This window comes from Lampris incognitus, chromosome 14 (genome assembly GCF_029633865.1).
Source record: "Lampris incognitus isolate fLamInc1 chromosome 14, fLamInc1.hap2, whole genome shotgun sequence".
NCBI classification, from domain to species: domain Eukaryota; kingdom Metazoa; phylum Chordata; class Actinopteri; order Lampriformes; family Lampridae; genus Lampris; species Lampris incognitus.
The window spans coordinates 4,862,098-4,874,908 of NC_079224.1; the positions used below are offsets into that span (position 1 = coordinate 4,862,098).

General features: G+C 48.6%; 1 protein-coding gene across 1 annotated transcript; it reads right to left on the reverse strand.

Annotated features, from left to right (window-relative positions):
* Positions 1-1,364: 1,364 nt before the first annotated feature.
* atg10 (ATG10 autophagy related 10 homolog (S. cerevisiae)) lies at positions 1,365-12,307 on the reverse strand. The gene is made up of 8 exons (XM_056293686.1): positions 12,280-12,307; positions 9,630-9,724; positions 7,664-7,764; positions 7,085-7,477; positions 6,278-6,452; positions 5,990-6,087; positions 3,647-3,744; positions 1,365-1,838 (listed from the first exon to the last, which is right to left on the reverse strand). The coding sequence occupies exons 3-8, from the start codon at positions 7,760-7,762 to the stop codon at positions 1,709-1,711; spliced, it is 993 nt and encodes a 330-aa protein (XP_056149661.1). The 5' UTR covers positions 7,763-7,764; positions 9,630-9,724; positions 12,280-12,307; the 3' UTR covers positions 1,365-1,708.
* Between the last annotated feature and the right edge of the window lie 504 nt (positions 12,308-12,811).

Genomic DNA, 12,811 nt, shown 5'->3' on the forward strand with positions numbered 1-12,811 from the left:
TGACTTCCACATGTGTTTCCCTTCATGTGTGTGTGTGTGTGGGGGGGGGGGGGGGCACAAACAGCAGCATCAGATGGAGAGGAAGATGCATCCCGGTGCTGGCTAGGGATGTCCTGTAGTACCCTGGGAGATGTTGAGAGCAGACTGTGTGGAGAACATGACAAGGCCTCGTTATTCTGGAGATCTTAAAGAGGATGCCCATGATGAAAGAGTCATGGGAGACGACAGCATCATCTCATGATGAAGGTGACATGATGCTTCCACATGTCACCAGCGTGTGTCATGTGTCACGTGTCATGGCGATCATGGTATTTCACATGGACACACTGTGCCACCTGAGCTTTCCAAGCAGGCTCTCTCCAAAGGCCCGGTGGTCTTCAACCAGGACTCTGAAACAGTCCAGTGAGGCCTCCTCATGTCCACCTGTGATGTGACCGGCAGAGGACAAAACCAACCAGAGTCCCCACCAAGTCACATGATTCTCTCAGATCTGCTCAGATGTGGTTGTGATGGGATGAGAGAAGAGTCGGTCAGCCTGGCTGTGTGGTCACCACATGAGCCTTCTTCATCAGTCAGGCTGTGTGGTCACCACATGAGTCTTCTTCATCAGTCTGGCTGTGTGGTCACCACATGAGTCTTCTTCATCAGTCTGGCTGTGTGGTCACCACACGAGTCTTCTTCATCAGTCAGGCTGTGTGGTCACCACATGAGTCTTCTTCATCAGTCTGGCTGTGTGGTCACCACATGAGTCTTCTTCATCAGTCAGGCTGTGTGGTCACCACATGAGTCTTCTCCATCAGTCTGGCTGTGTGGTCACCACATGAGTCTTCTTCATCAGTCAGGCTGTGTGGTCACCACATGAGTCTTCTTCATCAGTCTGGCTGTGTGGTCACCACATGAGTCTTCTTCATCAGTCTGGCTGTGTGGTCACCACACGAGTCTTCTCCATCAGTCTGGCTGTGTGGTCACCACATGAGTCTTCTTCATCAGTCTGGCTGTGTGGTCACCACATGAGTCTTCTTCATCAGTCAGGCTGTGTGGTCACCACATGAGTCTTCTCCATCAGTCTGGCTGTGTGGTCACCACATGAGTCTTCTTCATCAGTCAGGCTGTGTGGTCACCACATGAGTCTTCTTCATCAGTCTGGCTGTGTGGTCACCACATGAGTCTTCTCCATCAGTCTGGCTGTGTGGTCACCACACGAGTCTTCTCCATCAGTCTGGCTGTGTGGTCACCACATGAGTCTTCTTCATCAGTCTGGCTGTGTGGTCACCACATGAGTCTTCTCCATCAGTCTGGCTGTGTGGTCACCACATGAGTCTTCTTCATCAGTCAGGCTGTGTGGTCACCACATGAGTCTTCTTCATCAGTCTGGCTGTGTGGTCACCACATGAGTCTTCTTCATCAGTCTGGCTGTGTGGTCACCACATGAGTCTTCTTCATCAGTCTGGCTGTGTGGTCACCACATGAGTCTTCTTCATCGGTCTGGCTGTGTGCTCACCACATGAGTCTTCTCCATCAGTCTGGCTGTGTGCTCACCACATGAGTCTTCTTCATCAGTCTGGCGGTGTGTTCACCACTTGAGTCTTCTCCATCAGTCTGGCTGTGTGGTCACCACATGAGTCTTCTCCATCAGTCTGGCTGTGTGGTCACCACATGAGTCTTCTTCATCAGTCTGGCTGTGTGCTCACCACATGAGTCTTCTTCATCAGTCTGGCTGGGTGCTGGGACAGGTGTGGTGTGAGACAGGAAACAGTATGGTGGAGTAGCTCAGAGGAACCTCCAGGCCCACCACTGGACCCACCACACTCAGCCAACTCACCAAGTAGTTTACCTGCCTGGAGACACACACACACACACACACACACACACACACACACACACACGCGAGGTTGACAGATGATAGATCCCTATAATCAGCAACACAAGCTGTGTTTTCATTAAAATGTCAAACAAATGTTGAGCAAAATCTGAAATGACACAAAACCAAAAGTAAATGTAAAATGTGAGTGTGTTCATCTGCAGGGTTCAAGAAAAACAAGTCTTCCTGAACTTGTAACCACATCTGACCCCCCGGAAAATGCAGAGAGAGCTGAGAAGTACTGGGCTGCTTTGCTGTGTCTATGTTTATGTTGTGTGTATGGTTTGTGTTGTGGACAGCAACATGCCGAGGGTGACATTTTTGTCATTTTTGACACTACAAACAATCTGCACTGCAACTTTCTTTTTTTTTGTCCCTTTTTCTCCCTAATTGTACTTGCCCGATTACCCCACCCTTCTGAGCCGTCCCGGTCTCTGCTCCACCCCCTCTGCTGATCCGGGGAGGGCTGCAGACTACCACATGCCTCCTCCCATACATGTGGAGTCACCAGCCGCTTCCTTTCACCTGACAGTGAGGAGTTTTACCAGGGGGATGTAGCACGTGGGAGGATCACGCTATTGCCCCCAGTTCCCCTTCCCCCCTGAACAGGTGCCCTGACCAACCAGAGGAGGCGCTAGTGCAGTGACCAGGACACATCCCCACATCCGGCTTCCCACCCACAGACACGGCCAATTGTGTCTGTAGGGATGCCCCACCAAGCCGGAGGTAACACGAGGATTCGAACCGGCGATCCCCATGTTGGTAGGCAACGGAATAGACCGCCGTGCCACCCAGATGCCCTTCCACTGCAACACTCTACAGTGTCTAACAGCACTTGTGATCAGACACTACCTCAGACATCAACACATCCACACGTAACATACAAGTGTGGTGATGCTCAGGAGTCCAGGTAAGAAACCCAGGGAGGTGAACCAGTTCATCTGGACCCAACACTCACAGAGAGAAACCTTTCAGCATCATCCATACGGGCCCAGACACACCAAACCCACTGGCAGCGACCAAAGCCGACTGTTGACTCATGTCACCTGCCGTCTGGGCCAAAAAGCAGCACTTGAACACACCGCAAAGTCTACAACTGACAGCCAGCTAGCATGTGCGTTCTGCACCGAGTCGCTAAGCTGAGTAGCCAATCAGAGTGATCTCTCTCACCAACGGGCTCCGCCCATTCAACATGCTGAATCGGCCAAAAAGCTGCCGACAGGGGTCCGACTAGTGCCGACGGTGTGTGACACACTGCAACAACTAGGGCCACAGACGCACACCGACAGCCCGACACTGGACGACGCCCGTCGGCCTGGTGTGTCAGGGCCCTAAGTGACCTCTCCTTAAGTGACCTCTTCAGTCTCAACTGACTGCAGGTATTCTACCCTTATACACAACACAGTACAATACAGTGCCTAACGACTGAAGCCAACGATCAGATTCATATGCAAATAAGGGTGTGACTCACACCCTTATTTGCATATGAACCATTGAGAGAGGGCCAGGGACTAGTTGCAGCCACAGCATTTTACAATGCTGAGACTGCACCAGTGGGGTACCTGCAGTCAGGTGAGACTGAAGAGGTCACTTGATGATGAGGATGACGAAGTGTTTCTGTCCAGATGAACTGACTCCACCGTCTGTGATTAAGCTGACCAGTGGACCTTGTGTAGGACATGTGGGTTTATGTCAGGGAAGTTGGTCGTTTCCGTGTCCTGGTTGCAACCTGAAATGTTGCAGTAAAACAGCCTGATGAGAAGAGGTTACACCTGCTCCCCCCACCTGGACTCCTGCAGGGCCGCCTGCAGCACTGGCTTCATGAAGCCCTCCGTCCTGCAGGGGTGGAGGACAAAGAAGGGCTGGCCCAGCAGCGGATGCTCCTGACAGGGACAGAGGAGGACGGAGAAACGTTGAAATTAAAGACATGGACAGAAACAAAAGAACAGCAGCAGCAAACATCGGTGCAGCAAGTCAGTGTTATTTGTGTAGGCAGTACCACAAATGACTAGTGTGCCTCAGGGGGCTTTACAGCAACACAACATCCTGTCCTTAGACCCTCACGTCGGATAAGGACCAACTCCCTGAAAACTTTTAACAGGGAGGAGGGACAGGAAGAAAGCTCCGGGGGAGCACCAGAGGAGGATCTCTCTCCCAAGACGCACAATGTGCCATGATGTGTTTACACAATGTACACAACACAACACAACACTGAAAGAGGATAACACCACTGGTTTTTTTTTTCTGTTGGATTTTTTCCCCCTTTTTCTCCCCAGTTGTATCCTGCCAATTACCCCACTCCTCTGAGCCGTCCCGGTCTCTGCTCCACCCCCTCTGTTGGTCCGGGGAGGGCTGCAGACTACCACATGCCTCCTCCCATACAGGTGGAGTCACCAGCCGCTTCTTTTCACCTGACAGTGAGGAGTTTCACCAGGGGGCGTAGTGCGTGGGAGGATCACGCTATTCCCCCCAGTTCCCCCTCCCCCCTAAACAGGCGCCCCGATCGACCAGAGGAGGCGCTAGTGCAGCGACCAGGACACATACCCACATCCGGCTTCCCACCCGCAGACACGGCCAACTGTGTCTGTAGGGATGCCCGACCAAGCCGGAGGTAACGCGTGGATTCGAACTAGCGATACCCTTGTTGGTAGGCAACAGAATAGACTGCTACGCTACCCCGGACGTCCCAGGATAACAGAACTATAAAGGAATTATAAGATATATGAAGACTATGAGGAGGAGGATGCCAAGCAGTGTCCAGATGCCACCAGAAGAGTCCAGGACCTGAGCCACGGGACCACCGTCACCATGGAGACCTGACAGGAGGACAGACCGCACATGCACACACGGGAGACGACGGAGGTGCATGTTGGACACACTGTAGGATTATGTAGGGGTGTGGGCAGAGTGTCGGGTGGTGCAGGGGAAGAGGGGATGATGGACAGGGAGCGTGATGAACAGACGGACTAGACTGCAGGGGTTAAAGCGAAGACAAATCCTGAGCCTGAACTTGTGTGTGTGTGTGTGTGTGTGTGTGTGGGGGGGGGGTTGTCGTCCTGTGGCGTGGACACATCCGCAGGGTCAAAAAATAAAAAACAACCAAAAAAACCATTATATGGAAATGAACGATTGCAGATTATGGTGGGCCTTCTGCAACTGCAACAACAAGAAAGGCCAGTAGGTGGCAATAGTAAAAGGAAGGAGGACAACGAGGACTCTGTCCATGTTGTGGTTGGGGCTTCGTCGACATTTAAGGAAAACATGCCGTTTCTTAGCTTTTCCGACATATGTCTTTTAAACTCTGGCGTTACGCCGTGTGTGTTCAAATAGCTGGCATGCTGATTGGATATTGACAGTTTTGTCTTCAGCTACTTTTTTGAATAAATTCTCCAGGGGTTGGGCGAGCTCGAAAGACAGATCGTGCTCTGCGATGAACACGCACACTCGTATTTTCAAGTCCCACACACGGTCAGTTACTGAGGCCGGTACATCAGCTGTGGTTGTTGCTCCCGGTAACCACGTTGTGTGTTGGAGAGCACGAACAGCTGCTGTATGAGCGGGGTCTGACTCATGACGCGGTAGCACTTCCCCCCGCTAGTTGCATATGCTAGCTCTGTCGAGCACACGGTGCAGAAGCGAGCACCTGCTTCTCTTAACCTCTTACACCAGCTACCACAAGGCTTACCACCGTCCTTCCCTCTCTCTTCTATCCACAGCCAGCGCCATTTATTTCTTATCCTTTATCCACTAGGAGGGCATCTTCCCCAGGATTCATGACCTTACTCTCCATCCTACTCTCCTTCGACGTGACGTCTCTCTACTCGGGCATCTCTGCAGCACAGGACTCGGCTGAAGCACATTTTTCCAAGACCCGCCCCGTTCTCCTGATTGGCTAATAATGTTAGCTTGAGAGCGGGAGAGTTGTGCTCCTCTCATATCATTGGCAGACGAACTAATAAACTCGAAAGTGATGGTGATGATATCAAGACGTTTTTTTCTTTCTTTTTTTCACACAGCCAAACGCCGCACGCCGGAAATCCGGCACGGTGCCGGAATACTTTAAGCCCTGAGACTGAAAGACAAGCAAAAAGAGGGAGAGGACAGTTGCAGAGAGAGGAGTTTTTTTACCTGTTGGGTGATTGTATTGAGCGGGTTGTGCTGTAGTCGGAGTCTGTAGTTGGGGTGAACAGTGCTCCACAACTCCTGTAAAGACACACTCCTCCCCTCTAACAGGAAGACGGGGAGGAAGAAGGAAAAGTTAGACTGAACAGCATGATGGGTACCATCCATATATGCCAACAAGTCATCTGTAGAAGTGCACACGAAGCTCCTGCATTCTTCTGTCTCTAACACACACACACACACACACACACACACACACACACACACACACACAAACACACACACACACACAACCTAGTGAGGAGGCTCTGAAGTAGAGTACAGGCACCCGGTAGCTACAGGAGTACAGGATGTGATATTCATATTGAAGCACTCTGTCGCTGCCTTCGGACTTCACACAGGTTCCATCGTCTTCATCTTCATCATCATCACTGATGTGATCTACATCAGCTGAGGCAAAACAACTGGACTGTGGACAGAAAGAAAAACACATAAATCAATAAACCATGTAGCTTGTTGAAGAATCAAAGCAAACTTGTCACACACACCTTCTCTGCAGGAATGAAACGAGACTGTCCTCCACCAAAACACCACCCGGCAGGTGGTTTGTACAAGCAGCTCATTACGACCCATAGGTACGTTTTAAGCTACTTCCACATGGTCCTCCGTAATTATAACACATGACTTCCCCTGTAACAATAAGCACCTCCTCCCATAAGCTCTTGTGAGGAGGAGTATTAATAAAAGCAAAGTGTAATGTCACACAGCGGTTATAATGTCCACGCTAGCTGACTCTCTAACTTGCGGCTAACGTTAAGTTAGCTCTTATGATGTCATTCATAGGTAAACATACTGCCAATAGCAATCTTACTTACTATACTAGACGGTGAAACAACATAAAAACACACTGACTACATATTCTGTTGTTCTCACATTGTTTTAAAAACCCACAATGCACAGAGGGGAAAAGTATCTGTGGCTTATCTCCTGCCGCCGCTAGGGGCGCTAATTTAGGAAACGCTCCTATGGGTCGTATTAGAGGACAAACCACCTATGTGGTTGGATGGGTTGGAGGACTTGTTGAATGAAACACATATACACCTGGTCCCTGTCCCCGTCACACTGAGCTGGGCCACTCTGACCAGCTCTCTGTTGCTCTGAGGATGGACCACTTCCTGTCTGGTCTGGTTCAGCTCTCTGTTGCTCTGAGGATGGACCACTTCCTGTCTGGTCTGGTTCAGGTCTCTGTTGCTCTGAGGATGGACCACTTCCTGTCTGGTCTGGTTCAGCTCTCTGTTGCTCTGAGGATGGACCACTTCCTGTCTGGTCTGGTTCAGGTCTCTGTTGCTCTGAGGATGGACCACTTCCTGTCTGGTCTGGTTCAGCTCTCTGTTGCTCTGAGGATGGACCACTTCCTGTCTGGTCTGGTTCAGGACCACAGTTCATCATGACAGACCTCACACTGGTCTTCTTTAGATAGCCTTCACCTGATGTCTGAGGTCACACGGTCACACACACACACACACACATACACGCTGTCAGGGGTGTCTATCGAGACAGTTTGATGTTTCGGTGGGGAAAGGCTGAATGGAAACACCACATTTTGGAAACAGAATTCCTTGAGGTGGGACTTGTTTGGAAACATGGAAACGTGCCTTGAATCAGCGCTGTCATGCTCACCTGTTCCCAGCTCCAGCCATCTCCAAGGCTGCTGGAGTGTTGCAGGAAGAGCTGACACCACACCCTGAAGCTCTCCTCATCCAGGAAGAAGTTGCTCATCTCTGGAAGAGGAGGAGGATGAAACACGTTATCAACCCATTTTACATTACTCATACTCTGACTGCTGTTGTTAGTGGACATGGTAGTATCATCAGTTTAAAAACATTGATAATTGACAGGGACTGTCTACTGGGCTGCAAACTAGTGTGGTGGTCCCGGAGGGGGGGGGGGTCCTGCAAAGGGATGAGTTTGCAAACAAGTGATGAAGTACTAGAGTTGATCTGCTACCAACACAGCACTTTATGTTCTCCACCCGCAGGAGAAATCCCAACCTCACTTACTGCAAGCCAACAAGAGGTGCATGGTAAATATGTCATTTATTCACTGTAAGGTACTAGTCACTAAAAATTAGACATTAATATTTACTTTTTACACATCAGTCACTATTCTGACTGCCAAAATTCACTATGGTTAAGTTACAAGTGGCTAAAAATTTGATATTAAGTCTATTAACATTAGATATTATGGATATTAAAATGAGATATTATGGATATTAAAATTAGATATTAGAGCTATTAAAAAGACATTATGGATATTAAAATTAAATATTAGGGTTATTAAAATTCAATATCATGATATCAAAACTAGATATTAGGGCTATTAAAATGAGATATCATGCATATTATAAAATTAGATATTAGGGCTATTAAATATAGATATTATGGATATTAAAATGAGATATTAGGGCTATTAAAATTAAACATTATGGATATTAAAATTAGATATTAGGGCTAATAAAATTAGATAATATGGATATTAAAATTAAACATTATGGATATTAAAATTAGATATTAGGGCTATTAAAATTAGATATTAGAGCTATTAAAATTAGACATTATGGATATTAAAATAAGATATTATGGCTATTAAAATTAAATATTATGGATATCAAAATTAGATATTAGGGATATTAAAATTAAATATGATTGATATCAAAATTAGATATTAGGGCTATTAAATATAGATATTATGGATATTAAAATGAGATATAAGGGCTATAAAAATTAGATATTAGGGCTATTAAAATTAAACATTATGGATATTAAAATTAGATATTAGGGCTAATAAAATTAGATAGTATGGATATTAAAATTAAACATTATGGATATTAAAATTAGATATTAGAGCTATTAAAATTAGATATTAGAGCTATTAAAATTAGACATTATGGATATTAAAATGAGATATTATGGCTATTAAAATTAAATATTATGGATATCAAAATTAGATATTAGGGATATTAAAATTAAATATGATGGATATCAAAATTAGATATTAGGGCTATTAAATATAGATCATGGATATTATAAGATTAGATATTAGGGCTATTAATTATAGATATTAAAATTAGATATAAGGGCTATTAAAATTAAACATTATGGTGTGGTGATACACAGTTGAGGGTAGCTTCACCAGGGGCTGCTGCTCCTTTAAGGCAGACGTTTAGAGTGCTGACGTAGGCACTGCTTAGGGTTTCCGGGGTGGAGCCATGTTTGCAGCAGCCTAGCGGTTAGCTGGTTGCCAGGAGAGATTGTGCTGTATCGGTGTTGTTTTGTGTGGCGAGTAAACGGAATTGACTCGGCTCGATCTCTCCGTCTCCTCATTCCTGCACTCCCACAATGGATATCAAAATTAGATATTAAGGCTAGTAAAATTAGATATTAGGGCTAATAAAATTAGATATTAGGGCTATTAAAATTAAACATTATGGATATTAAAATTAGATATTAGGGCTATTAAAATAAGCAGCTGTTACTAACGTGACTATAACTAGTCACTTGTGAAAAGTGTGTTTTTAAAAATCTATGTGGAGCACATGACCCAAACGGCACCAGAGCAGGTAGAGGAAGATGATCTGGACTCGTACCGGTGAAGAGCCGTCAGATATGCACCAACATGTTGCACCAGAGTCTTCCTCGCCCAGGCTGCAGTGGAGACGGCTGCTTCCAGCACGTGGAAAGCCTTAAGGCAGTGAAGAAGAACGTTATTAAACCTCTGGCTGCATTTGGCTTAAACATGAACAATTTACATCTTTTCTCAATCTCAAGTATGTCTTTCTCCATCTGACGCTTCATGATGTCCTGCTCGTTAGGCAACACGAAGACAAAACATGATAGTCTTAACTTTCTTTGAAAGTTTTTTTTTTTGTTTTTGTACAACAATGGGTTTCAGGTCACAGATGACACACAACTAAAAGGAAATGAACAGGAGAGACGAATAAACACCGAAACGTATTTATGTCAGGCGTTTAACTTTCAGTTTTGAAAGCACGTCAATGAAGTTCATCTAGCAGATACACACACACACACACACACACACACACACACACACACACACACACACACACACACACACACACACATACTATGACAGGCCATTTGATCATTTATTTAGCCTACATTATCCAAAGGAGTTGAATGGAGTGCAACTGGACTTGGTATATATCCGTGAAGACGTTTGGCCTCTCATCCAAGAGGCTTCCTCAGTTCGTGCCTTTCTGACTAGACCAAGCTAGTGGTCTATATACCAAGTCCAGTTGCACTCCATTCAACTCCTCTGGATGACCATGACCTGGATGAAGGAGAACATTCCCAGACATTTAGCCTACATTGTTTTACAAACACAGAACAAAGTCCCTCAGATGGACGTCCAGCAGATGTTCAGGTAAACAACAGACTCAGTGTGAGCAGTAGTACATCTGTTAACACTAGTTAACACAACACTACAACGTAGTTGTCTTACGGCACTTTCATTCGCTTATTTCTGCAGCTTTTAAATGCGCCTCATTCAACTGACGTGTGTTGTGTTTGTGGACACTACACTCCATCGCCACTGGGTGGCACTGTGGAACGGTGGATGGCGGAGAGGGACTGCTATAAGGCGACAGAAGAAGGACGAGCAGCGCGAGTCGCTAAATAAAGTTGAAATAACCGCTCGTCTGCTGGGACTCACTCACCAGCACGGCAGTCTGGGTTTTATGCGTCTTCTTGGTTGCGTGATCAGCTGATACAGCTTGTGATTTCACAGAGGATGTTAGTTGCATACTAATACAGTGCACCACACTGATGAAGAGGAGCCACGGACTCTTCATTTCCCGTCACACTGCGCTTCAGTTTAGTTAGTTCAGTCCTGAGGCGCAGCTCGACAAACGCTCAGTGTGGCCGGTCTCCTCCATCATGTTCAGCCGTCACCATCCCAGATGAGGCCAGGAGACGCCCTTACTCACCCCTCCCCTCCGAGACGCCCTTACCCACCCCTCCCCTCCGAGACGCCCTTACCCACCCCTCTCCTCCGAGACGCCCTTACTCACCCCTCCCCTCCGAGACGCCCTTACTCACCCCTCCCCTCCGAGACGCCCTTACCCACCCCTCCCCTCCGAGACGCCCTTACCCACCCCTCCCCTCCGAGACGCCCTTACTCACCACTCCCCTCCGAGACGCCCTTACTCACCCCTCCCCTCCGAGACGCCCTTACTCACCCCTCCCCTCCGAGACGCCCTTACCCACCCCACCCCTCCGAGACGCCCTTACCCACCCCTCTCCTCCGAGACGCCCTTACTCACCCCTCTCCTCCGAGACGCCCTTACCCACCCCTCCCCTCCGAGACGCCCTTACCCACCCCTCCCCTCCGAGACGCCCTTACTCACCCCTCTCCTCCGAGACGCCCTTACCCACCCCTCTCCTCCGAGACGCCCTTACCCACCCCTCTCCTCCGAGACGCCCTTACTCACCCCTCCCCTCCGAGACGCCCTTACCCACCCCTCCCCTCCGAGACGCCCTTACCCACCCCTCCCCTCCGAGACGCCCTTACCCACCCCTCCCCTCCGAGACGCCCTTACCCACCCCTCCCCTCCGAGACGCCCTTACTCACCCCTCCCCTCCGAGACGCCCTTACCCACCCCACCCCTCCGAGACGCCCTTACCCACCCCTCTCCTCCGAGACGCCCTTACCCACCCCTCCCCTCCGAGACGCCCTTACCCACCCCTCCCCTCCGAGACGCCCTTACTCACCCCTCTCCTCCGATACGCCCTTACTCACCCCTCTCCTCCGAGACGCCCTTACTCTCCCCTCCCCTCCGAGACGCCCTTACTCACCCCTCCCCTCCGAGACGCCCTTACCCACCCCTCTCCTCCGAGACCACCCCTCTCCTCCGAGACGCCCTTACCCACCCCTCTCCTCCTCTCCTCCTCTGACGAGTCAAGTCACGAATACAGAGCAAAGTAAACTGTTGCAGCCTTTCCATTAAAAGCTACACACTCACACACAAAGACGAACAGCCAGCGCCAGTTTGTGGAGCCAGCGTCACCAGCCAGCACGGTGACCCGCCCCCTGCGAGACGCCATACATTTACCTGCAGACCCGGGCAGCACGCTCCACCCTCACCTCCCTCATTTCCCTCACTTCCCTCACCTCCCTCACCTCCCTCACTTCCCTCACCTCCCTCACTTCCCTCACCTCCCTCACCTCCCTCACTTCCCTCACTTCCCTCACTTCCCCACATCACACTCGCTACTTACGGACGATCGCCGGAGACGCCGCTTCCTCTTCCTCTTCTGCTTCTTCTGCTTCTTCTTCTTCTTCTTCTTCTTCTTCTTCTTCTTCTTCTTGTTCTTCTTCTTCTTCTCTCGGTTTACTGGCGGCTCGCAAACAACTTTAAGGGGTATGCCGCCACCTACTGCACAAGTGTGTAACATCATGTCATTTTACCCCATCAACCTCGTGTGGCTTAAGAAAGACAAGAGTGCCTTGCTGGTGATTTTAACCCCCTCTCCCTCTCCTCCTGTTCCCAGTATCCCCATCAGCCTCCACTCCCGTCCCGCCTCTCCGGCTTTATCCTGTAACCTTTCTCTTTCCACTTCATACACGTTACAATGTAACTTTACATGTTCAGCGTTTTCTCTAACTCCACAGTTGTCACACTTGTCAGTCTCCCTTTCCCCCATTATAAACCAAGTCTCATTTAATCCTGTTTGATCCAGTCTTAGTCTTGTTACGATGAACTCCTCCCTTCTGTTCCTTTCTTTATTGCTTTTTGTTATGACACATTTT